General features: G+C 38.1%; 2 protein-coding genes across 2 annotated transcripts; one reads left to right on the top strand and one right to left on the bottom strand.

Annotated features, from left to right (window-relative positions):
- Positions 1-449: 449 nt before the first annotated feature.
- suclg1 (succinate-CoA ligase GDP/ADP-forming subunit alph) lies at positions 450-20,546 on the bottom strand. Its single transcript, XM_018695845.2, is given in 10 exon segments — positions 450-879; positions 5,491-5,679; positions 9,794-9,945; positions 12,948-13,031; positions 13,611-13,668; positions 14,234-14,446; positions 14,668-14,691; positions 14,693-14,785; positions 17,728-17,828; positions 20,388-20,546. Coding segments are annotated over 10 exon segments (975 nt in total). The 5' UTR covers positions 20,422-20,546; the 3' UTR covers positions 450-852.
- A 1,594-nt stretch (positions 20,547-22,140) lies between these two features.
- On the top strand, positions 22,141-26,540 carry cisd2 (CDGSH iron sulfur domain 2). The gene is given in 4 exon segments (XM_018695824.2): positions 22,141-22,381; positions 25,006-25,019; positions 25,021-25,221; positions 25,360-26,540. Coding segments are annotated over 4 exon segments (408 nt in total). The 5' UTR covers positions 22,141-22,278; the 3' UTR covers positions 25,450-26,540.
- Positions 26,541-27,062: the final 522 nt, after the last annotated feature.

Here is a 27,062-nt window from a genome sequence, read left to right as displayed (position 1 = left end):
GACAAGACGGCGTACTAGCGCTCAACTGAACAAAAGGTCACCAAAGTTAACTTTATTCCAATAGAATCTCTGCAAACCTTTGCCATTTTGAATGCTGCTGTGACGAGGCGTTAAAAAGATCGACTATTCAGATTTCCAATGTGTCTTTTGTATTACTAGTAAATAAGCATGACTAAAACTAAATGGTAAGATTTTACATGTCATGTACATCACATGTACATATAACTGACACAAGATGCACTGGAAAGCTTGTAAACATCATGCCCACTCAACATCTGATAACTTTTGTATCCCTGTCTGCTCCCTTACATACAGTATATGCAGTTTCATGCTCTGTTACTTCAAAAGGCTGGAAACCTCAAGACAGATGAGCTCTCTCCATAATGAGACCACACCTGTTTCTCAAAAGTGCCACGCGAGTAAAGTATAGACACGACACAGCGAGGAAATGATATGAGAAATATTTCTTATTCAGGTAGACAGCCAGTGAAATGAGTGATGGAATACGTCCCACAGTAGCAGTATAACAGAATGAAACAGATCACCAAGGTTACCATGGCATCCTTCCCTTCAACTGTAGACATTGTGTGGAGGAAGAAAAAACATCTATAAAGCTTTGACATTGTGTACAATGAGTTCTTTAGGATATCATTAAGACACTATGTTTTATTATTTCAATATGTGCAAGGTACAAGTTCATGGCTGAAATTACAATATAAACACTGTATGTGCGCATCGTAGTGGAAATAATCAGGGTTTATAGATGCTGTAGGGCATATCCACCTCCAGAATCAGGCTGTTCATCTCAATTTCAGGGCAGGGGGTAAAAGGTTGGGTGCCTTCCTGCACAATTTACAACATCTTCCTCTTCTCAAACTCCTACAGAGACGGACAACAGAGAGGGAGAAGAAAAGAAACCACGTGAAATTAAGTGAGATAGACAGAAGTGAATGATTTATTCATGCAGAATTCACACAGCTCTGTTTTGATCTTGTGTATCAGATCAGCTGTTGGGGTGGGTGACAAGAGGCGGCTAGAGCTCTGGAGAGCCTGTTGTTTTTCCTGGAGAGTGCAAATCATGTAGCACGTACGTGTCAGTAAGTTCCAGTTGTCGACATTAAAACAGCTCACTTCCTGTGATTTATATGGGTGAAACATCTGCAAAAAAATCTGATTTATGTGAGGTTATAGTTGCTGTGTTTATCAGCACAGTCCAACCATGTGACTATAAATGAGAAAGCATTATGTTAGCCATTAAACAGGATGTAGCTATTTACATATTCAATTTGGAAAATATCACACAAACCGTGGGATGATAGAATATGTCGTTCCCCGAGAATTTTCCATTCCACAGGGGGAAAGTAACTTAATGCAAATGCCATTTATCAGGTCTGCAGAACACACAAGTTCTCATGCACATGTTGGCCCATCCCTCTGTAGCTTGCAGATACCTGAAGGTCTACTGCCACCTTGAGGAGAAAATATTCCCTCCTTCTCTGAAATCTGAAATGCTAGGGAGGCAAACTCGGCCTCTCTGAGCCTGACTTTGAGAAGGGAAGGACGAAATGAGCGAGCAGGCATGTGGACGGGTGGGTAGGTTGGAGAGCTGTGGCCTAGTTCACTAGATTTTTTTGCTTGACAGATGAGGTGGGGTAAAAGAGGGAGTGGCAAAGGGATCAGTAATTAGGGACAAAGCTGTAGAGGAAAACGTGAGGACAAAGAAAGAGTAATGGGATGGAAAGAGTGACATTAAAAAAAAAAAACCAAAAACAAAGGAGGAGGGTTGTTGTGACATAAGCAGACCGATGCTTTGTTGGTTCCCAGCAGCAGACAGTAACTCAACAGTACAAGACAGGAATCATAGCACCCAAGGTAAGAGTAGAGTTGTTTGTGACAGAGACGGAGGGGAAGAAAAAAAAACAGACTTTTTGTGTGAGACAGACTCAGACACTTGACAAGACAAGAGGAAGAGGGGGAGTAAAAATGAGAAAAGTAGAGGTTGCCACTCAAAAGGGACGGGTGAAAATACATCCGGATTCCAACTGAGGAGAGCAGAGAAAAACATGACGTGAACGAACAGCGAGACATTTACAAGCCAGCAGTGACAACGGCTTTGACACACCTGAGGCCAGATGTATGAGGAGTGCAGGCGTCGTAAATATGGTCTGTGAGCTGCCTTCAGGTTTTTTTTTTTGTTGGGGGGGGGGGATTTATTGAAGCAAACAGAAACTGGAGATTAAATGCTTCTGTTTGTCTGCACACATCCGTATACATGTGCAATGCGTGAACACTGAGCGGGACAGGATAATGCTATCTGCTGCTGTGATTAGGAGCTCTAGATATTTTGTAAACAAGTAAAAGGTCGTAATTATTCTACCATGCATACGAATTAGGTCTTTCTAAGATAAACAAACGTTTTCTGATATCTTGTCCTTGCACCAGTGGCACTGAAAATACCTTTGGATATCACAGCAAGCACTGCATATTTCATTATGTCTCAACATAACTCTACACTTTTTAAATTATTAAAGGCCCAGAGCTCATATTTTCTCAATAGGTACCTTTCGGACCTAAATGAACTGCAAAATGTAGAACAGTTTGGGTTATTTTATTCAGAGATATCTATATTTGTGTTCTTATCCTTGCAGAGTTTAGCTGGAAAAAGATTATGTCATGGACCTAAGTGATTACACAATATTTGGAGTTATTGAGTTGTTTGTTCATGTAACAAGTCCTGTTAAGTGTTTTTAAGTGCTTAAATCTTAATTGCGTTTTTTGAAACGCTGACTGTTGCTTAATCGGTCATGAATATTTAATGCTATTGAGGAAAACTTCATATACATAATAAAAGTTTTCAGGGGCTTTAAGTGAACAAGAGCCTGTAAAAAATACATCTGAGTAAGAATAAGTGATCATATGGTGTGGAGATACAATAGAAACAAATGGTTTGCAAAGACAGAAGGGGCAGAGGAAGTAGTTGAAATGGTGCAGCGTGTCAGCACTGAGCTTATTAGAAATACAATGGTTCAGTCATGGACCTTTGTCAGAAAAAATGGACTTTTGACTGAAAAATAACACCACCATAATGAAAGCCACAAGCTGCAATAATCAAAGGGAAGCCAAATCACAAACACTGGAGACAATTACAACATCAATAACTGACCAAAAACGTCATTGTAATGACATCTAAAAAAAATAAAATGAAATAAAAATTCAAGATGCATAGAAACTAAAATTGAAAAGCTGCAGGGGGAACCAATAATTAGATTAGACAGGCAGTGAGCAACATCTCTATAACCTTAAACTTTAAACCTTTTACTGTTATGAAGATACTTTCATGTTAGATATCAGACATGAACTGGCTGTTGTCTGATCTTCCTCCCTCTATCCGCTGTTTGAACTTGTTTCAACTCCAGTTGATAAAAACAACTTGTTATGCATGATCCCTCGCCCAAGCGCTATGACTAAACTATATTTCTAAAAAACTCAGTTCTGACAGCGCGTAGGTATTTTACTATTTCCGTTTCATGATTTCATTTTTCCATGTACCTGTTCAACAGATTTGCGCGACAACACACAGAAAGAAAACAACGAGAAACAAGAATCCGAGTTAGAAATATTGTTTGTCCTGCCACGTTTTTCTTTCAACAAATTATTCAAATGGCTAAAAATGAAAATGTTATAGACAGAGACATACACAGTGGTAATGATACCAGGATCCTGCATCCTGTTTACACTGTTACCTGTTTACAAGTGAATTGGCAATGTGTATCTGTAATTATTATGTTGACGACTGGTGTGCCAGGATGTGTTTATGTAACTCAGAGGACAAAAGCATCCTCAGCAGTGTTTGTTCCATTTGATGATGTACTACTTGGAAGTAAGAGCATTATTAACAGCCATTTCAATTTACTGAAAACACCTCAAAATACAGTGCACACCTTTTTGATACCAAATACACATTCGACACATAAACTTGCTGTTGACAGTGTGTGCAGTCTAGGTTCAGCTGATCATGTTTTTAGCATAAAAACATCTGCTGCAGTAATATGCATAATTCATAAACCTCTAATTAAGTATGATGACGCAAATATCCACTTTTGCAAATTCATGTTTTCCTCAGTCACGTCGAAGGCTGATGCAGGTCAGCGGCAGCAGAGATGTTCTCCACCACCTGAACAGCTGCGACTGGGGTCGTCATTGTTTCCCACGCCCCGAAAGCGTTACGTCCACTCGCTACTCTTAGATGTTATTACTTCGATTACAGCGGTCAATGAGATTAACAGAGATGTATGAACACAATGTGCGACGAAATGAGCAACCACATAGCACGTTTTTCATCATTACACGCAATGATTATGAATTAAACTTTGGGGGGTGGGGGGGGGGAGAAAAAAAAAAAACGTGTAAATCTATATTCGCGTGCAGTAGTGCCAGCAGTGGTAATGAAAGCATAAGATGATGAATGGGTGTAATACATGCTTTCACTTTTTATACATCTTGTTAACAGTGCTTCCCCAGAGATAAATTGAAATAAAGAGGCAGTGGCGCCAACTCAGCCACTATCAACACGCGTTTATTAATTTCTGCCCTTCTCTTCTGCCTTTCTTTACGGCATATTAAAAGTTCAATCTTCAAACCTTGCTTCTTCTAGAAAAAAAATTTAATTCCTATTCCAAGGAAAGCTTCTCGCATTTGTAACTCTTCAGGGATGAAAGCATGGTGCTATGACTGACCAGCATCACAAGATATTTTGTTGCGGGGCCAAAGGACAAGTATAAATATTACAGTGTTATTACAATGTGATTATATTACATCCTGGTTGGTTATGCTGGACATCAGCTTTTATTAACTTGCTTATTCATCTGTATCCAAACAACACTGTGTTACATTTGACTTAACATTAACAATACTCAGAATGAAGCTGAAGCACGTCAAGACAAAAGATGAAACAGAAAGAGAGATGAATCGACTGATGAATTGAAAAACAACGTAAAGGACATCTGAATCCAATATATTTGGATCATGTTTATAATGCTGAAATATTATTCGAAGAAAGACAACTTGAGCATTTTAAAAAGTGTGCAATGGTGACTATGCTAAACACGTCTGCTCTAAAAACTAACTGTGATATGACAGAATTATCATGGAAACACAAAATATTACAGCAAATAAACACAGACGTTTATTCAGAATTAACGCCGACATGTAAAACTGCCATCACATTTGCACCTGTCTGAAAAGGGCTAAAGAGAAATGTGGATACTTTTTCCTGTAACTGGATTAGGAACTCAATGAGAATGCTTGCTATGAATAATAATTTTGTTTTAGGTAGGTATTTTAAAAGATTATAACCATAACTATACCAGACTATAAACTTGAATATGTGGTCCTGTCCTCTTGCACACCCCATCAAAACAGTACAATTGTCAGATTATCATAATTACTGTCCTTGTCTATGATAATATCTGGTTGGGAGAAAGAACTCACCTTGAACATAGTGCTGCCCAGTTGGGCAGGGGACATGCTGACTACAACTCCAGCTGACTGGAGGGCTGCAATCTTCTCTTTGGCTCCTCCCTTTCCACCAGCGATGATGGCGCCAGCGTGGCCCATCCTACGGCCGGGAGGAGCAGTTAGCCCCGCGATGAAGGACACCACGGGCTTTGAATTAGCACCCTGGACATGGAGGAGGGAGACAAAGAAAAGCATGAGTGCAAAAACAAGGTGAAAATGGATAAAAAAGGAGAACGAGCTCAAGGGAAAGTGTGAGGACGTGGGAAAAGTTAGCTAAGTAGAAAAAGAAGGAAGAATGAAGGAAGGAAACAAAACAAGGGAAGGGGTTTTATAAAAATAAAGAAAAAGAAAATTATGCACCTGCGTTTTATTCATTCATTACAAATTAAACACCCCATGTCCTCCCATTACCAGGCCGCCATTTTAACAGGCTTGTCTAACCAGCCATCTCTGTCTCTGCCTGCATTATTAAAACAAAGGGTCAATCAAGCCATTTAATTGCATGGGCTGGTGTATGACCAGATAGGGGCTCAGGCTCCTGCCATTTCATATCATCTCATTTCTGAGATGGTAATTAGTCATGCAGGCGCTGATTAGCTGAGCGCCTGTCTATGCTGCTTGCTCATTGATGGATGTTACATTCAACAGTTAAGATCATTTCCAAGGTGAAGAGAGCTAATATTTCATCTTCAGCAATAACATCATTACCAGCAAGAGGGACAAAGAGTGTGTGTGTGTGTGTGTGTGTGTGTGTGTGTGTATGTGTGTGCACAGCAGCTAATATTTCATAGTTAGGAATAACAATATAATTGTAGAGGACGGCTTTGTGCATGCACGCGCACACACACGCACACACACGCGCACGCACACACACACACACACACACACACTTAGTCCTGTGCTTTCAACAGAGGCTGTGGCTCATCTGGCAGACTGCTTTCACAGAGTGAATGTGGCATGCTCAACAGCCAAAGCAATACAGTGAGGTCCTTCAAAAGACACCCACTCTCTCCTGCCATTTCAGCTCCAAATTCAAACCCGACACTGGCAAGAACAAGATGGCAGCCACTAATATAAACTTGAGATGACTTCTGATAATTGAGACTAGCAGGATGTATATCAGCCAGGGAAATGCTGAGGACCTTGGCTAGAAATGCATTGCTAATGAGACATTAACACTTGCACAGTCAAAAGGGAAAAGGAGCAGGAGAGAGAGAAGGAATGTCACTTTAAAGTGCTCTAAATATGTTACAAGCATCTGATGTATGAGTTGAAAAATGTAAGCACAAAACAAATTAACATCAAACTTGACTCAGTATTCAGAAGTCAGATCACGTTCTGAGTAAACAAACCACCCTCATGTGAATCAAGTCTTAAATCTACCTCAAACGAAAGGGGTTTAATTACTCTATTAATCCCTGCCTCCCTGGATACTGAGCACTAACAATGCATACAGGGAGGGCAGTCCTGCTACCATTCGCTTTACCTGTCTTTTGTCTTCCACTGTTAGCAGTTCAGATATATTACCTTAATTATAAGACCAATAGTGTAGTTCCCCCACCTCTGTGTGCTAACATGACTGGTGGAGGGCTTTTGTTCTATAAACACAAAAACAGCCTGCTCCAAGGTGAGGAATTGCATTCACGAGCTTAAAAAGCAAAAGTGAGACAATTATACGGAGCTATACGCCTGACAGGTAGGCATGAATAAAACCGGCAAGCGTGCGTACACGTGGAGCCAGCCGTCACTTTTCTAACCTCACATTTCCTTCAGACTAAAACCTGTGTTAGTTTTCAGTGTTGTTTCCACTGAATTACAAGGGGTTTAGCTAAGCTCAATGGAGACAGGCTGGGCTAAAAGTCAAGAGGCTGAAATAGAAAATAAATAAATAAATAATTTCAGTAAACCTCCACGGTAGCTTAGGTACCAAATACTCCGACCTACTTGATATGCATGAAGCAAATTGTAATAAGGTTTTTCTGTGTAAAACCTATTTCTGACTTTAGAAAGCCTGTGAAGTAATGGTAATGATAGGCATACCTTTGATACTGGTGACTTCTTAAGACCATATTATGTTGGAGAGCAATGCAGACACTGATGAAGACTGAACCCTGAAATATGCCCTGCATCATAAAATCTGACAGCAGAACCTGGGGGGGAAGTATGAGCTTGTTTTCTTGAATTTTACAGAATTAAGGTGTCGGTAGATAAACAGTCTGCAGTAACTCAGCTGTAACATTGATGGATACTGAAATCAATACTTCCTCACCTTTCTGGTATAATGTGTCTTTCTCAAATAGGAGTTCAATATATTTAATGTTGCATGACTCAAATCAATCATGACACCGGACCTTTAATTTCACAGAGGATTCGATACATGATGTGTCCAGTGTGGCAGAATTTGTCAAGTTAATGTGAAGCGTCAAACGTCGTAAAAAACTGTTTTCGCAATTAACTTCTCACAATGATGACTGATGTGGTCAAACGTGAACACACAACTTTCTGCCGATGTTAGTACAGTTTTGCCACGAGATGTTAAAGGTATAATATTTAGCATTTTCCTGCAAACAATGTATAGACTCGTGCGAAAATAATCCCTCTCAGTTGTCGCTTATGACCCATTAGAAGTGTGTTGGTGGTGCATTTATCAGCAGATCCCCTGCCCTCTGTCTCTATTTTCTAATTTTCTATTTCGCTGTGTTCAAGAGGTTTCTGGGCTACAACCTTTAAGCAGTGGGTGTGTACTCGCCAATAGCAGCACCCAGGATGTGAGAGTCTGTATTAAAATATAGTGACCAGGTTACATCACTGTCTTGGTCTCTTTCCTTATTCTCACTTGGTGTCGGGGATGTATAAAGAGCTGCAGGTGTGTGTCTGTGTGAGCAAGGGCAGGGCTGAGCTGGGGTTGAAATCATTCAAAATCCGGTGGTGTGGCCGGATCCAGTCCAATGTGTCCTTTTTACAAATGTTAAACAGGTTGATTTTAAAGTTATTTCTATAAGTCATCAACGTGTGCAGCTGCTGCAATCTTTCGCTTGTCACAGTTTTTGTAGACATTTTTCATGGATGTAGCTGAGTAGGCAGCTAGCTATGAAGGGAGATGCTGGTGCTGACCGATTTTCTCCTGTCAGCTCAAGGTTACAAATTCATATCACGTGTAACATATCAAGAGGTTTATCTTTACAACAGTTCAGTGTGCTTAAGATCTCATAAAGAAGCTTGGGAATTAGCTAAATCTTCCTGATCAACAGAGTACAGAAAGAATCTATCACTGTGGTGACTTCTTCGCTGTTTTGCAATATGCATTTATTTTGGGAGATTTAGCTGAGCTCACCAGCTGCTCATTTCCAGCAACACTATGCTTCACATTAATACAATATTCACACATGGGAGCTGCCCTAGGTTAGTGTATTGGTGACTTGAATTCAAATATATTCAAATCAATAAAAGTTAAGTTTTCTCCAAAGTAAAAAACAATGTTTCCAGTCTCCTACTGAGCTTGCTCTATTAAAAATAAGGTCCAAGTATGCTACTTTATGTACGATGTTCTCCACAATTGACTTTCAATGGAAGATGGGGGAGGGGGGTGTTTGTACTTTATTTGTGGAGTGAGAGAAGTTATTCTCCTGAGACGCTAGCAGGAGATTTGCATGCATTAAAGCAGCCGAGGGCAAATCAAATCCATTCCTCAGCTCAAGAGCACTGTAAGCACGCGCGCAGACACAGAAACAAACACATACACACTGAAAAATTAACAGATTAAAAGTCATCTGCAAGGAGCAAAAAAAAAAAAAAAAAAAAAAAAGCACAGGCCTGGTGAAGTTAAAAATGTCAGTTACAAGTTCTCTGCCACTTGGTTCCATAAGCCAATCATCACCATACTGCTCTTTGTCACATGAAAGCATGACAAAAGGTTCACTGCTTGTCAACACTGCCGATTTCTTAGAACATGCCCTGTGAATCATACCTCCATCCCATCTGTCACTCTTTATCTCTATTACACAAATCACACGGACACAGAAAACTAAGAGACAAAGCCTGAGGCTGTGATCAGAAAGAAAGGGCACTTTCATAGTTCTACCTCATTCTCATTGTACAATGGTTTCCAGTGTTCACTACAGCAGATAGATTTGAAAGGGCATGACTAAGAGCGAATTCAGAAAAGGATAAATTTTTTATACGAACAGATATACCTGCTATGGTGACGCGCTCAAGCAGAGGATATTACAAGGAGAGTGAAGTGAAATAATGGGTGTCCAGTGTGTTAGTTCCTTACAGAGTTGTGCTGTTTAAGGTACTCTGCTGCATTCTCCTCTGCATTGCCTCCGATTTCTCCAATAAGGATGATGCCCTCTGTCTTGGGATCTTGCAGGAACACCTCCAGGCAGTCTATGAAGTTTGTACCGTTGAACGGATCGCCGCCAATACCTTGCAGGAGACAAAGCAAACACTTGTTGTATGCTCAAGACTCTTGAAGGATAATTCCTGTGAATATTTCAGTAATACATGGCTGTTTGGCCTGAAAGTAGAATAAGAAGCAGGTGGAACACAACTTTATGTCGATATGGTCTGATAATCAGCACTGAGATTGTTCACAGTTGTTCACTGGGGTCATAAATTGACCAATAAGAGCGCCTGAAAGGTTTCTAGATTATTTTGGTTTTAGCATGATTTTAGTGTATGCCATACATAGAAACTTATTTCCTTTTACAGATTAATTCAACCTTTTCTTTCCTAATTGCCACATCATCAGCAACATGCATTAAGTGGTCAGAAGTGTCCTCTTTGCACACTTTCCTACCAAAATAATTCTGTATTTTTTATTTTTAATACAGTTACAAGCAAATCTGGAAATGTGTGTCTTCTTTATCATTATTGCTTTATGTGTGCATAATGAATTTCCCCAAAAGTAAATTAAATCCAGTTTAAAATGTGTAATTATTGCTTTTTCTGACCACTTGGGAGCAGCAGAAACAAGCTTTAAATAATACACTAATATATTATCACATTTCAAGCTGATATGGTGTTGTTAGCAAACTGCTGTCTATTTTCACATCCAGTAGACATGGAGCAACATTAGGATTTATTTGAAGTCATATTTCTGGTGTCCTGAAAAATCCAAATCTTTTTATGTCAAACATCTGTTTGGGTCTTCATCAAATCCTGAGGGAAATATCTGGCTCTTCTGGTGCTAAATGCTACACTGTGTTCACCAGCTTGTCTCTGATGGTGTCAGAGCTTTTTTTGGGCTGTTTTCTGTGTATACATCGGGAGATGACTATATGAGAGTGGTGAAGGAGAATCATAACAGGAAAGTTGGCCCTTCAACCAAAAACAATGAACTGAACTTTGTGCCGGTTTCGCATACAAGTAGTCATGCAATTTATTGTTAATATAAAACTACTGATTATAGCTGCATTAAATGAAGTAAGCAAAAAAGTGAAGAAGTTTAAATGCTCTCCAAAGTCACTGTAGATGGGCAACATAGAAATAAAGTTAAACTGGACTTGGGTTAAAGGCACATAATTTTTCAATTTTACATCAAAGTAACTTCAAAATTTTATTTAATAGTATAAGTGTCCCAAACCACCTTTATCTCTGCATAGTAGTTTAATGATGCCTTTCCTTTCATACCCAAGGAACATGACTTATAAAGCTTTTTCAAAATCACAAGAGTCCAATAATAATTTTTTTAAAAATAATTTCCAGAGAAAATTACTCCAAGATCTATAAAAGCTTGGGCAAACCTCCACAAGACAAATCTTCACAGATAAAATGTCACCTGAATTTATATTCATACCATTAAAAATCCTGGCAACACCAAGAAAAAAATTTACATGAATAATTATCAAAGAGAACCACATTAACGGCAACAAAGATGACAGAGATATTAAATATTGTACTAACTGTAATTTGCTGTATCCCCTAGGTCATACTCAGACTTAAGAAGTTGTGAGCAGAACCACCAATAAACCCTCTTAATGAACTCCACAATATTTAATAGTGTTGCAGCACTGGCTCTATGAAGTCTGGCTTGAGGACACTCCATAATTAAAATGTCTAAATAATAATGAAGCCAAGTTGTTTTTCAGTTAATTCGGGTGTCCAACCAGCCCTTTAATATAGATTTTCTGGTGGCAAATAAGTTGGCCAAAATATTTTTCTCTTTTAAAGAAAAAGCTTAATCTTGTATTTCCTGTGTTGCCAAGAAATTACAGAGTTGGTTATAATGGTATTGTTAAAGTATGTCTACATGTTCTGATAAAGTCAAAACAGACAGGGGCTTTCAACTGGTCAGTTCAGTGAGAATGACCATGAAGGAAGAGCAAAAGATAGATAAATATGCTATGTTAGATGAATTAGTATAAGACAGCAACAAAGACAGCTCCATATAATGCCCTAGCTTCAGGCTGTCTTATAAAGCTGCATGTGTTCCTGATCCACGTTAGCAATCAGAAAATTACAGAAACAAGGCTGTCAGAAATTGTGGGGAAGAAAAGCAAATTAAAGTAATAACAGGATGGGCAGTGATGGAAAGTTCCACATCTGTGTTTGGGAACTGAAGAAATGACTGTATTGCCTGGATTTCACAAAGAAAAGTCTGGTATTCATCTACCAGCTTTTTAAACATTAAAAAAAATAACCCTATTCCCCAGTATGTCATCATATTATGGCCTTATCTGCAGTATCACTGACACCATCTAAATAAGCGGCTTCATGAAGTTCATGTTCAATTGCATCAAAGAGGAGCATGAATTGGAAGCATTCATTAGGGATATTCACAGAATACTATATTGGTAGCAAGGTTATTCAGTTTTGAGTTCCTGTTGTTTCAAATATGTAAAACTGAATCGCAAGTTTTACTCCTCTGGTTTGTGCAGGAAAACAAAGCCATTTCGCCTGACCCTGGATCACTGGTGTGGCTCACTTTTCCTAAAATTTTGAGGTCAAAGACATTATGAAAAGACAAAGTTTCTGCTTGCACCTGTGCCTCTTGATGTGCCTGTTCAATCTCAATAGAGCCCTTCAAAGGAAGCAGAAACTTCAACGCTCAGATCTGAGAGGGATATTCTAAGCAATGATCAAAAAGTTGGTAAGTACCTTTCTATTACAAAATGCCTGTGCTGAAATGCACCAGCATCTGACAAGTTTTAGTGAAGACTGTAAGTGGTAAATTGCCTTCCTATTCCTCTGAAGTCCAGTAAAGTTTTCATACAAGTGTATGTCTCTAGAGATTTTCTATACTATTTTCTGCAAAAAATATCCTCAATCTTCTTCCAATATCCCATAAAGCCATACAGCTTCATGATAAATCTGTTCTTTTATTCCAAGCTAATTGATGCTTTAATGACATCTGGATACAAAACTAAAAGCTGTATTACTGTGTGCTAAATTTAAATTCAGTATGCCAAAGGTCACAGCTATCTTACCAACACAGAGAGACTGGCCCAGGCCGACTTGTGTGGTTTGGTGCACGGCCTCATATGTCAGGGTACCCGACCTAGAAACGATGCCTGAAAGACAGAAAAAAAAAAAAAAAAAAAAGCATGCTGTTATTATTCTTTGATTAAAAAACAACAACAAAAAAAACTTCTAAACTGCTCCAATCAAGGGTGATAAAGTGATATAAAACCCAGCTGTCTTCTTCTGTCCAACTTTGACTGAATTGTTGTCAACGTGACAGCAAAAAGAAAAAAGATCACCATAATAACAAAGCTCTGTAACAGCTGTTCTGTCCATGCTTTGGGAATGATGGCAGTCAATTTACTATAAAAACAGACTTCCTGTGAAGGTTCAGTGGTCAGCAGCAGCACACACTGCTTATCAAGCTGTCAACAGCAGAGGCTCAATCTAGGATTTAAGTACAGTGCTGTGCAAGAAAATTAATTTGGGAAGAAAGGTGCTAGCAGGGATAAAGTTTTTGTTGGAGTCTCTTTTTAAGAAACCCTTTAAGCTGTCACTCAGGAAATATTCTTAAATAACCATTAACATTTAAAAGACAACTTGCATTTCCATGTATAAATTAAACCACTTAAAGAGCCAAACAAAGAATTTAAAGTGCATCATTTCACAGGCAAATTAGGAAATCTCACCAATTCTTCCTTTCTTGTGAATGTGGCCTGGCATGATCCCAATCTTGCATTCTCCAGGCTGCAAATAAATACATTTTAATTAAAGACCTTTTATTGCAACATATACACATATGATTGTGTTTTTTTTTTTATTTCACTACTTCTGCTACCCAACTATAAACTCTAGTCTCCAGTTTAACTGAACAAAACATTTCTTTTTGCAAAAGAACAATTTATTATTTAGCTTTTTTCCCCTTGCGCCATAAACAAACTAGAACAAATTCAAAGACTATCCCCTGCATAAATTCCATGGAGAAAGAATAACTTTTTTAATTGTTCTTTGTCCAAATGCAAATTTTGCTATACCTTAATATCCAGAAAATGCGTTATTCAGCCCACATAGCTGACATTATTGATGCTACCACCAACACAGAAACAAACAAACAAAAGCAACAGTAGAAGAAAATCATGCTCCTTTGAGTTTGACTGTGTCAGAATATTAATGCATTAAATCTGAATTACTCCTGGACCCTTGAGAGGGAGCTTGTGTTTTCAGTCCTCTCAGCCACACCAACAACAACAACAACAACAAAAAGAACTATGTGTGCGTGCATTTCTATGTGTGTGTGAGTGTGTGAGCTTACATTGATGACTCCTGGGCAGTTGGGGCCTATGAGGCGGGTGGTGCCCTGGCGTAGGAGCCTATGTTTGACTCTCACCATGTCCTGCTGGGGGATGCCCTCAGTGATGCACACCACCAGGGGTATCTCTGCGTCGATGGCCTCGATGATGGCCGCTGCCGCAAATGGAGGAGGTACATAAATCACAGTGGCATCTGCCCCTGTGCCCTCCTTTGCCTGAAGCGAGGAATAAAAAGGGATTGGTGGTGTATTAACAAAAATGGAAATTCTAAAGTTGTGAAATAGTGCCACCTAATGTTTCTCCACTCTAAAGCTCCACAGTCCTCTGAGCTGCAAATCTGCCAGCACCACACCAAATATTTCAGTTTTTATGATTTAATATATTTATATATTTAAAACAAAGGCACAACCACATAAGGTTAAGGAGCCATACATACCTCCTTGACTGAGTTGAAGACCGGGCAGGCCAAGGTGCGTCTTACCACCCTTGCCGGGGGAAACACCTCCAACTAACTGGGAGCCATAGTCAAGAGACTGCTGACTGTGAAATGTTCCCTACGGGGACAGAGGGAAAGAGGAGTCAGTGTGTGTACAAGTGTGTAATGAAGTGAGGTACAGCCGCTTCTGCAGCGTCAACCTTGAGATATCATTACAGACAGAGAGGAAGGAGGAAATATGCTGCCTTCCAGGATTAATCACCTGTGCATCCGAGTAAAGGGATGGATACAGGAGTGAGGCTGGGTTCCTTTAAGCATGTAGCTACTGGTAAATATATTCAATGAGGAGGAATCGAAATGTTCTTGACAGATAAATAATGATGTAAGCTTAGTTTAATCTCCTCGCAGAACATTTGAAAAACAAATCAAAAGCAGCTTTGGATATTCTCCAACACAGACTGTAAAATATCACCCAAGAAAGATAGTTTACAAAGAAATATTTCATATACTGTCACTTCCACCAAAGCTATAGGGAACCTGTCACGGCTGCCACAACTAGAGGATTTTACTCCTCCTGACAGTTGAGGAGTCGTTTCATTTACTTCAACCCAAACAGAAACAAGTCAAATTCATTAATTAATTTTGGGTTTCAAAAGTTTTTCTTAATTTGTCAGGGGAAATATAGTGTACAAATTATATTGTCATTATAATTTAATTGTCTGTGTGTGCCATACTTTTGAAGAAGGAGCTTAAAAACTTGGTGGCAGCAGGCACCAATGGAAGTAATTAACAACACAGACACTATGCTTGTAAAGGTGCAGTACAGATACAGTATGGTTTCACTTTGTTCCTGACAGATTTCTCCTTACCATGTAAGACTATAGCCTAACCAGTAAATTGATGTTTCAGTTTGTGATGTTTTAAAGATATATCAGCCAACAGTCATTTTTTTCTCATAACATAACATTTTTGTTAAGACAAACAAAAACTGTTCCTGAGCATAAACATTTCACTTGCATGAATCTGTACTGATTTACAGCTGAGCAGCCAAACTTAATTCAAACCCTCAGATACCAAATATGTCAGACATACATACAAATATGATGCTGAATACATGTGGAATATTTTTCGCTTGATGGACAAGTGCAGGCATTACATTAACATGGACACACTTTATGATGTTCACTCAAAGTGAACATCATAAAGCTTCAATGAAGAGTTGGAACAAGATGGCACCAAATGTATAAAATATACTGTAAGACAGCATGAAATAAGCTGATTTTTCAAACTAAAAGTCATGTATCAGGGAAAAAAAAGATGAACACTGGATGTTAAGAAGTTAATACAGTACGAGTAAAGTGAGAATATTGGTGTTTGGAATCTCAGCCAACTGTTAGTACTTGCTGTTCATAGTGTTCTGTGTTTGGTACAAATATCACTATCAGGGCCCATTTGAAATGAAAATAAACAAGAGAAAGTGGCAATAACAATAAAGGGAGTGGAGAGTATATTGGGAGGTGAAATCATGTGAGTGAATCTCAGTTGTACTTTCTTGGAAAATTAGTGCATCAAGGCGGCGTAAATTGATTTTCAGCGGCACAGAACCAATCAGTCTGTAGTCTGTTAATTATTACTGAATAGATCCTGAAACAATGTAGATAAAGTAGCCAAGGGTCATAACTACAAGTGCAAATAAATGACCTTAATGTAAAAATTATAACTAGCCTATTAAGAGGAATTAGAAGCTATGAATCAGCATTTTTTCCTCCAAATGTAATATACTCCCTCACCCTGCTAACTTTGCTATTTTTGCCAGTCACTATTATCGCAAATGTTGGGACAATAAATTTGAAAAATGGCTTGCTTATCACACCAAAACGACACGACAATGTGCACTCAATAGCACTTGCTTCATCTCTCATCCTTTTCTAATTACCCAAAGTGTTAACTGGAACTATATTTAACAACCTTTTATTATGTTGAAGAGAAAATGGAAGATGGAAAATGGAATGTGCACAAGGACAGAGGGAGGGATATAAATCTGTAAAGTCCATGTTTCTTGCTTCTTGAACGCACTTGCCAAGAGTTTTATTCTCCTTGACTGGATGCAGTTCAAAGTGAATAACCCAAGCTTTTTCATACTCTTGAAAAATAACTGGAAGGATCAACAATCTGTCATACAAAGTTATTATTATTGACTGAAACAATCACTAAGGGTTGTCATGTGGCAAGAAACTGAAGTTTAAGTAAAAATGAAAGTTCCTTTTCCCCAAAAAACCTGATTTACAGGACTTAAAAGCAAACAACTCACAACTGTGCAGTACACTACAGCACAACTGTATTAACTGATCCAAGGACACGCTTTTAGCATTTACAGACCATTAATATCATCATGAATAAAAGTACAAATTAATAACAAAAATTTAAGAAAAACAAACTCTTCTCTCAGGTCAAGTCTTAGCTTTACTTCAAACACATTTACACTCTGACTGCAACTCTTAAAGTTATACTTGACATTTGTTTAATTCTCAAAATCTTTATCTTAATCTTACTTACTTGTAAATCTGAATTTCTCTACTGTAATCCTACTAATACTTCTTATGTCTGTCATTTATATACTGAACTCATCATATGTCTGTTTGGCCTGAAGGAGTCCTGTTAGAACTAAGTAGTCCTGCAGGACTTTTTGTTTTCTTTACCTGAGTCAACAGAGGAGTTTTTCCTTATATGAACTGAGGGTTTAAGGATGGAGACTGTTGTCTGTTGTACATATTTAAATTGCTCTCAGACTTACTTGTGACTTGACTGACATAATTACTGCAACTGAGTAAACACCTGGTGGAAACCACTTGTAAAAATATTGACAAATAATGGAAAAAATAAGCTTTTAAAATATCGCCTCTCCAATGATTTTAGTGATACAGAAAGAATTTGACAAAAAATAAAATGAGGAATTGTGCAGCGTGACAGCGAGATTTCATAACAAGATTGCAGTAACTTAATCCCATGTGAAGCAATAATAAAAAAAACTGTTAATGTAAACAAGTTGTGAGTACAAACCTGCTTCCCTGTGAAACCTTGGCAGATGACCTTCGTGTTCTTGTTGATGTAGAGGTTCTTTCTTGATGCTGTATAACAGTGCCTGACTCCACTCTGCTGCACTGATTAGAGAAAGAAAGGAGGTAAAACACAGACAGATATTAGGTGACAGATATACATACACAGGTCAATATTAATCATCAAAACCTTATACAGTCTTACAATGTTCCCATTGCTCACCAAAAAGGACAATAATTGTGCTGTTACATACATGTAACACATTGTTTTTGAATTGATCAAGCTGTGCAGATATACATAAACTGTCATCTAAAAAACAGCTTGGAAAAAAAAGTATTAATAATAATCAAATTTTCCTCAATATAACCCTTTATTTTCATGATGAATAGTTTAAGGTGAAAATAGAGCAGTCTATTCACTTCTTCCAATAAATTATCCTTCGGACTTAGACCTTGTGTTTTGGCAACAATGTCTTTGCTTCTTCAACTATCATTTATTGTTGCTGAGCAACAATTTCAGCTTTTCTTCAGACTTGACAGCTGAGTTTACTGCACCTGTGACCACAAACGTTAGTTTTTCTTGCTATGAATACTTTTTAATTAGAGATTGTTGCTTATGCTGTGGAGCTGTTATGATATTAACTGAAGGAAATTTGTCACATGAAAACTCATTATGTATAATTACACTGACTGACTGGAAGCATTGCACTACAATTTACTGTAAAGGTCTTCCTAAGCTTCCTGGGTATGATAATGCTATCCATTTCAACAAAAGGACATCACCAGCACATTTTGTGAACTAAAATTTGCTGGGAACCTGCATGTATTAAAAACAATATTTTGGAAGTAGATAATACAGCACAGTGGTGCAGCTCAACATTCTTTAAAGCTGCAGTAATCAGTATTTTATACACTGATGTTGTTTTTAATAACTATACGTAATGTGACAGAGCCAAAGGAAAAAACTCACAGAGAAATGTCCCGCAATTCTTTTAGCTCACTGTATGGTTCAGTTCAGTATCACAGCTCTTATAAATGGCGTTTTCAGCAGCTGCAAACAGCTGTTTTACCCCAGCTTAGACATAATACTTAGCAAGACACATTCAGGTCAAAGAACAACTGACAAAGACTGTACGTGTTGTATAATAACCTTACATTACACATAAAAGTAGCAGCATGATGCACCAATCACAACATCACATTGAGATACTACAGACATAGTGGCTGGTTAGACAGAGGTTTCATCTGAGCCTTCAGTGTGGTTTCATGAGAGCTTTCAAGAGCTTTCTCTTTGAGTCACTGCATCATCGACTTTTTAAAATGTGTGTGCACGCATCACACTGTGGACAAAACTTAAGTAAGTTCATAGTTCATTGCACTTTAAGCTGTAATCACTTTCATAATAATATGAACATAACATAAACACTAATTTTATGCTGAAAAGATAAGTTGATTAATCCATCTGTCAATAGACAGAAATTGTAAGTAATTTATCAGGCAAAGAGACCAAATATTTGTTGGTTCAAACTTTCAAATGTCAAAACTTGTGGTGCCCTTTTTTCACAAGATCCTTACATTTTATCGTTAGATGCTGCATCAGATTGAATAAGCAAGAGCTCATTCAGACTTTGTTCAATAAATAGATATGGCACTAATGTTCATAAAGCAAGGAGGACGCTGAATGCTGCAACCTCAATAAATTTAACTTTTCAGTTCACTAGTCTGAGGCACAGATGTTTAAAAAACTTTCAGCTAATTAATTTAATTTAATCAAACAGATTACCCTTTATTAAATTTGAGTAGGCTCACCGAGTAATAAAAATAGGTTAAAATAAAGAGGGAAGAGTCTCGGTATGATCTTAAAGCTAAGTGAATTCTTTCAGAAGACACAACTTTATGCAAAGATTTGACCAAGCGACATTTGTTGGTTTTACATGTGTACAGTCTGACAGGAGCGCCTGACAAGGCTAACAGCCTTCCCCCTGAATGACTGAACTTTGGTCTTCTCACAGTGGCTCAGTCAGAGGCAAGTTATCAATGAAACTGTGCAAAGTCCAGCTTTCCACTTAGGCTCGGTGTCCTCTTCACAAAGTGACTGATACCAAACAAACATTTATCTCTTGATATAAAAGAGTAGCACCATCTGTGTTCCTGTCAAAGCAACGTCTAAAACACAGGCAGATATCAAACTCATGTGCAAACAGCTGTGAGCATGCAGGCAGCAGACAGAATCACTGCTGGGTGAAAGCTAAAAAAAAAGTTCCACTTAAAAAACCAACTGGAGCTGAGTGAATGGACACGGTGCATTTAGTCAAGAAGACATGCAAGGTCAAAGATCAACACTTGTCCTTGTCTGGCCCCAAGCTGGCAGGGGGTTAAAATTAGGTTTTAGCTGGACGGTAGCGAAAAGTTAGCTAGTTAGCTTGCTGGCTAACTGTCAATGAGCTTTACCAGCATATTCAGCTGGTAGGCTAATGTGGCTAACTAGCCTGGAAGCTAGCTGACAGTTAACCCAGGGGAGCTTTGCTAGCCAGTGTGAGACTGTGTTAGCCTGCAAAGGTTAGCTAATGTACAGCACAGAGCCACCGAATACAGTTCTGCAGCAGACACTACACTGTCAAACATTTCAAGTGATTAAAACTATAATTTGTTTATAATACTTACAAAGCAGCCTGGCAAACAACCTGCTGTGAGACATCTTCGGTCATTCACCAATGACACCGGAGACTGAGGACCTAACACTCGGATTTTAGCTGGCTACAAATATCCCCGTGGGTTTTTGAATTGGCTTTAAAAACATGTTTGTTTAAAACTCCGGGCGTTTCGTATTTACTTATATTTTACTGACGATGTTTTTTTTTCATGAGCTTGTGAATGTAGTACATAAGACAAATATCGGGGTTTAAATTATTCCAGGCGATAGAGTGGACTGCATCAATTCATAATGTTTTCTGGGTAGTGAAGTTCTCCAGAGCGCACTTGAAAGAAACCTTTGTCAACGCTAGAGGGCGCATCAGACACAAAGATAATTTTAGCAAATGTCACCTTGAGTACCCTCGGCGAATAAGAATAAGAATAAGAATAAGACTGACTACTCATAATGTTATATCATATGACTCTAACCCTAGACTTCTGAATTTATGTCAAAATCCAGCTCAGATTATTTTTTATTTTTTCCTTCACATATTTTGACCTTTTAACACATTAATCTGTATGGAAGACATTTTGGTATTTGAGCAGTTTTTGTGGATGGTGTTAACTGAAGAGTCACTGTCACTTTTTTATGGTGCCTCCTCTTGTGTGCAAGTTGTAACATGTGATGACAGTAAGTGAGTTTAACAGGAGAACAGGATTCTCTGCAGCTTGCCACAAATTGGCCATTTTAAGATTGTTGTTAGGATCTAGAACTTTGCTAAAGTATCTCTGTTTTGTGAGTTTTGAGTCAGTCCCTTTTCTTCTGTTGGATATCCAGTGTCAATTAAAGCAAATATAAATGTATTGTATTGCAGATTTACTCACTACACCACTCACAATTGAGCTTATATAATTGCATATAATTAGTAGGCCCATATGAACTAAGCCATGGTTCTTTAGAAGTGGGGAAAACAGCACAAATAAAACAACCAACAATGGCCTCATACAACCATGGATATTATGGGATAGCTTCCATAGAATGAACAACATGATTAAATATGTAACACATCATCCCACAGTACAAAGCATCAACTGTGAAGTAAATGTTGTGTTCTTTTTCATACAGGCTATACATACCCTATTTCATTTGCAGGTCTGTGGATATTTAACATTTCAGAAATGTCTCTGCAACACCAGTTCAAAATTGTGTCAAAAAGGCCAAACAGGATGATCCACAATAATGTTGCTTTAGGGTACTCCCCAGGATTTTGTAATAATGGCTTATTATCAGATTAAAAGCCCAGTGAAGTGAAACCATGACTGTAATATGGAAAATTGATCAAAAGATCTCAGAGGGGTGACTTTAAGGCATGGGGAGTGTACACTCCCAACAGTTTATTGTCACAGGACCAAAGTTTGTAGTAGATAACAGATTTTGATGTTAGTCATTCATACAGCACATATCACTTTTGCCAGTAAACTTTATAAAACATTATACATATTTATTATATCACAAACTGCTTGTGTCGTAAGATACAGATTTCAGATTTCAGATTACAGATTTCATTATATGTTTTTTTTTTTTGTTTGTTTGTTTGTTTTTTGTTACTCTATTTATATTTTCAAAAATCGAATTTTACAGGGATTACTTGAAGTAGGCAGAAAACACCTCAGTCACGCTGAATTCAAGTTGTCCAATCAGGAGCCACCAACTCCTCCACCGCTGATTGGTTACATTCTCCACCGTCATAGGTCGTTGTTACGTATATTCACCATAACATCTACGATTTTTCTTGGCGTTTTCCAGTGTCACGGGAGGAGTTTACGTACCGGTGACAGTCTGCGTTCAGAAATGAACGCAATGACATAAACGAACCCCAGGAACTATTCAAGTCAAACCTGCCCATTTGAGCAATTCAAGATGGTTTTAGAAAGTATTTCAAGGATAATAAAAGTCCAGCTTCCAGCCTACCTCAAGAGGCTTCCGCTACCGGAGACCATCGGTGGATTTGCAAGGTTAACAGGTAAAATAGCAGCCGCTGTGTTGCACTTCTCACTGTCCTGTAAAGATGACTTCTTAACTCATCGGGGGCACTTTGCAGCACAAAGCTCTTTACCTTAGCTAGCCAAGCCAAGCCAAGCCAAGCGAAAACACAGTCATATTCGTGTTAAAAGTGTGTGTGTCCTTCCAAACCTGCTTTATATCCTCAACTTCTGCTTAGCTTCTGCAAAACTCTTTATCGTGGTTTTATTTTGTTGTTCTGTTTAGCAACATCAGTCTAGTAATGACCTTAAGGTGTGAAAAAGCAATACTCAACAATACAATTAAGTCTGCTTGTGTGTTTCAATGTGGATACAATTATGACTTTAACCATAAAGTGCATCGTATATGTTACAGCATGTCCTCTGTTATGGATGTGATATCCTGTTAATCCCAACAATTGGAAATATGAGCCTTGTGTGCTCTTAGCACAATATGTACGAACCTCAGTCTGTCACACCATCAAGTGATGCACAGTCCTGGATTAGAGGGTACAGTCTGCTTCAGGATCCTTGCTTTACAACCACATCAGACCTGTGACCCCATACTCAGTCCAAAAAAGTAAGACTTAATTTTGAGTTTAACAAGACATGTGAAGATGTCACCTTGGGCTGTGGCTAACTGTGATTATTCTTGTCCAGAACCATAATAAAATTCAGGGTTTCTGCTATCAGTCAGAGCAGGACACTGAGTTTTTAGTGTCACAACAATAACCGGCTTTGTGCCATCTGATATTAAAATTACTCAGGTGAGATGAGTTCATATGAGTTTCACACAACTCATCTGAATAAGATGCATTGGTGGATTATTTTAGATTAGGTGTCACAATCTGTATCAGTTGGACCAGTACAGAAATCTTCTGAATCCTTCTGGATCCATGTGTCCAGATCAGTCCCCAGGGCTGAGAAACTGTTGTCATGACAAACTCCTACTGCGCCACAGCCTGAGCCGTTCTGTCATATCACACATGGCACCCGTTAACATAAAACACAAAAGCTAATGCAGTAACTTATTCACAACTCTTCATCTGCAGGAGCCAACATGTTGCTGAAATATAACACAAAATAAAATGCTTTCACAGCTTCACAGTTTAAACGAGTAAGTGAATACAGAAGTGAAAGCTGATTGACCACTTCAGCCATCAGAGGCCCAAAAGCCAAAAAGCAGAGCTAGCCATGCATTGCTAAAACATTTTTTGTGACAAATAACGTGTTAGAAACATCTAAGTGGCGCCTCTCTGAGAGGGCGGTAAACAAAAGAACACAGATCAAACACAGAGAGTGCAAGATATTGTGGTACTTAGATAAGTGATTAGAATTTGTTTGATGTTTCCAGATGTTGCTTGAGGATAAAACCTTTTTTTTTTTTAGCAATTTAGTCAGTTCAGTTTAGAAGTTGAAAGAGTTATGAAGTGCTCCTACATGAAAAATTAACTGAATATAATTGCCTCAAGAGATTAAGGATTAGCAATGTCCCATTAAACATCAAAATCCTTTTATTGAAAGCATTTTAATTGCCGTAAGAGTATTATCAAAAGTTCTAGTAGCCGGGGTCTAGCTTGTAGCTAATAGTAAAATTACATAACTGTGGTTAATCCTCACTGTGCTTCGCTTGTCTCTCGTCTCCATGTATAGTGGACTGTACGATGGGTTTCCCCAAAGCACTTCCCTGGGCTCAGTGTGGCTTTTCCCCTGGTAAATGTTGGAGTGAGATGACACTCAGCATAATAAAGTAGAAAAACATAAGAGGTGAACTGGTTCTCTGTTGCTGGTTCAGCACATACAGTGTGCTACCTTGGCGTCAGCTCACTAAGAAGGGGAGAAAAACAGAAGCAGGAGGATTAGACTCACCAAAATCTGTTTATATACTGACCTGTTTGTAAAATGTAGTTTATCCACATTTTCATCGTACATGTAGATTAGATTATTTGCCATTTGCACAGGCATATGTAAGTACAAGCACATTGGAATTATTGTGTGTTTGTCCGAGTTGCCAAAGAATTCAATATAATATAAATAATACAATATAACGCAATATGAAACAATAAGAGAACATAACATAGTCATAAAAGATAAAATAAAATATACACAAACAAAATAAATATATATATATGTGCAAGAGCAGACTGTATAACCCTTAAAAATCCTAGCGAACTAGGGTGGTGCATTTAAGTACAATTGTAAAGTCTGCAAAAATGTGACTTATGGATCTAGGTAGAGCCGCAGTTAATGATTTTATTTAATCAAAATAAATGTTTCTGTATAAATTATTTCATCTATGAAGTTTCAGTTTATCTGATTATAACGATGATGATGTCATGATGACAAATGGCCATCATTGTTTCTCATATCTCGAGGTGATGTCTTGTTTTGTCCAAGCAACAGTCCAAAGTAAATGAAAAGAAAAGCAGCAAATCTGTGACCATGTGACCAAAACAAGTAAACGATGATCAAAATAGTTGCCGGTTAGTTTTCTACTAATCAAGTAGTGTCAGATTCAAACATCACAACTACATTTTCAGCCTGTGGGCAACACTGGTTTCAGGCGCTGCACAAGGTGTGTCTGTGTTCATGGCAATTGTTGTATTTCTTGCCTCTGTATCTGTAGTGTCCGAGTGGCTACCGGTTGCTGCCTCTCCTGGGTATCCTGGCTCTGCTGGGCTATCTGACCATTCGCCCATTCCTCCCTAAGAAGAAGAAGCAGAGAGACAGCCTGATCAACCTGAAGATCCAGAAAGAGAACCCCAAAGTGGTCAATGAGATAGACATTGAGGACCTGAACAGTGCGAATGTGTGTTACTGTCGCTGCTGGCGCTCCAAAACTGTAAGTACTTTATAACTAAAGCTAATAATTCATGAATTCATTAGAACTTTTTTTTTTTTTTTTTAATTTCTGGACAAAGAGAAGTTTTTGTTTATATATCTTGCTGATCAGCTAATATTAAGTTGTTTCCTGTTTTAGTTTCCTGTTTGTGACAAGTCACACTTAAAGCACAACGAGCTAACTGGAGACAACGTGGGACCGCTCATTCTCAAAAAGAAGATACTATAATTGACCACTAATGGGAGTTTTCCTCTCACCTCCCCAGTCTTTAGTTTTCATTTTGTTACTACAGTTTGTAGTTCGTTTGTTTTTTTTAAAACATTTTTTGATCTTGTTTATGTTGGTTAACTTCCCTCCAGAGTCTTTTTTTGAAGTGGTCTGACACACAAAAATACACATTTTCCTGTCTGATTGTGTGGAAACTGTAGTTAGGGTCTTTGTGCAGTTAGGAAAGGTTTCTTTTTCTTTTGTTTTTTTTTTTCCTTTTTCATGGCCATTGTTCATTTCTGTTTGTTAATGGAACAACTTGTTATATGACTGTAAATTCAGTTTTAGTCACGTCTCAGTCAGAATCAGTTACAAATCATTGGGACCACTGTGAGGGGAAAACTTGAAACATAATTTCAGTGACGTTATGAGGACTTTCAGTAATTTGAACCCATCGGGAGAAATGTTTATTTCTACTTAAATGGTTGTTTAAATGAAATACCTAATACTAGTCCAACCTGTAATCAACATTTTGCACTGTATGTTTTCATTTTGGACCATTATTTCATTTTATTTAACAGCCAGACGTTCTTTTTTTCTTAGCTTTCTTTCTCCTGCCTCAGATTTTCTGTGTGCCAAATATTAACATAATGTCAGGATGTGAAATAATCTCATATAAGTTATTCAGATGTACTTTGTTCATAGCCTTTAAACATTTGAGTTTTACATTTTTTCTAATTCACCTCTGCTGCCTTCAGACATTTCAAACCACTGCACCGTTTAATAATATCCAATTCAATTCAGTTTTAACCTCACTACCCTACCGAGGTTCGGCAACATAACTTATGCAGCTTGAGATTTTTTGCTGTGTACTGTTCTTTTCTCGCCTTTGTATTGTCATAATGGCTGTATACTGTAGTTGTTAACTTCCTGCTGGAGCAATATTTTATACATAAATGGTTTGTATTGTCAGATCTGTATTGTCATGATGAGGTCTATGAATGACTGTGTGTTTAAGAGCCTTTGTAACAGTTGGAATTCACTCGTTCTGCATTTGAAATGTAATATGTCGGGATGTCAGGATGTTTAACTCAACCGTTTTGACAAACACAGTTGCAGCTTTGTTCCCTTCTTTCACTGTTAAGAAAAACTTGCACATTCAGGATCATATTTATACAGAGGTTCATTATTATAGGCAAGCTATCCACTAATACAGCCTCAAGTCTTTCTCTTGGTCAAGTATTTCATAAACTTTAAGTAGTAAGGTGATCTTTTTAGTAAGTAATTTGAACGAGTTTGTAAAAAGCATTTAACAATACAGTAAAACAAAAGTTGTGAGGAATAATTACCTTGGCCAAGGTGGTCAGTATCATCTGACAGTTGGAGGACACACAGGCCTTTGGCTGCTGATGACTTGATGACCTGATCTGACAATTCAAGTATTTATTTACAGAGACAGACTGGTAACATTTTGGGTCCAGTGACTGTGGCAGACTCAGGAAATCAACAACTCAAATGTGTGAGGTGATGGTATTTGTGTGGAGTTTTCTTAACTCAATCCTGAACTTAAAAGCACTGCTGAGATAAATTAGGGTCATTACTTAGCATACATCAAACTGTATAAATATACAGTA

This window comes from Lates calcarifer, linkage group LG5 (genome assembly GCF_001640805.2).
Source record: "Lates calcarifer isolate ASB-BC8 linkage group LG5, TLL_Latcal_v3, whole genome shotgun sequence".
Lineage (NCBI taxonomy): Eukaryota > Metazoa > Chordata > Actinopteri > Centropomidae > Lates > Lates calcarifer.
This window is presented reverse-complemented; position numbering and strand designations above follow the sequence as displayed.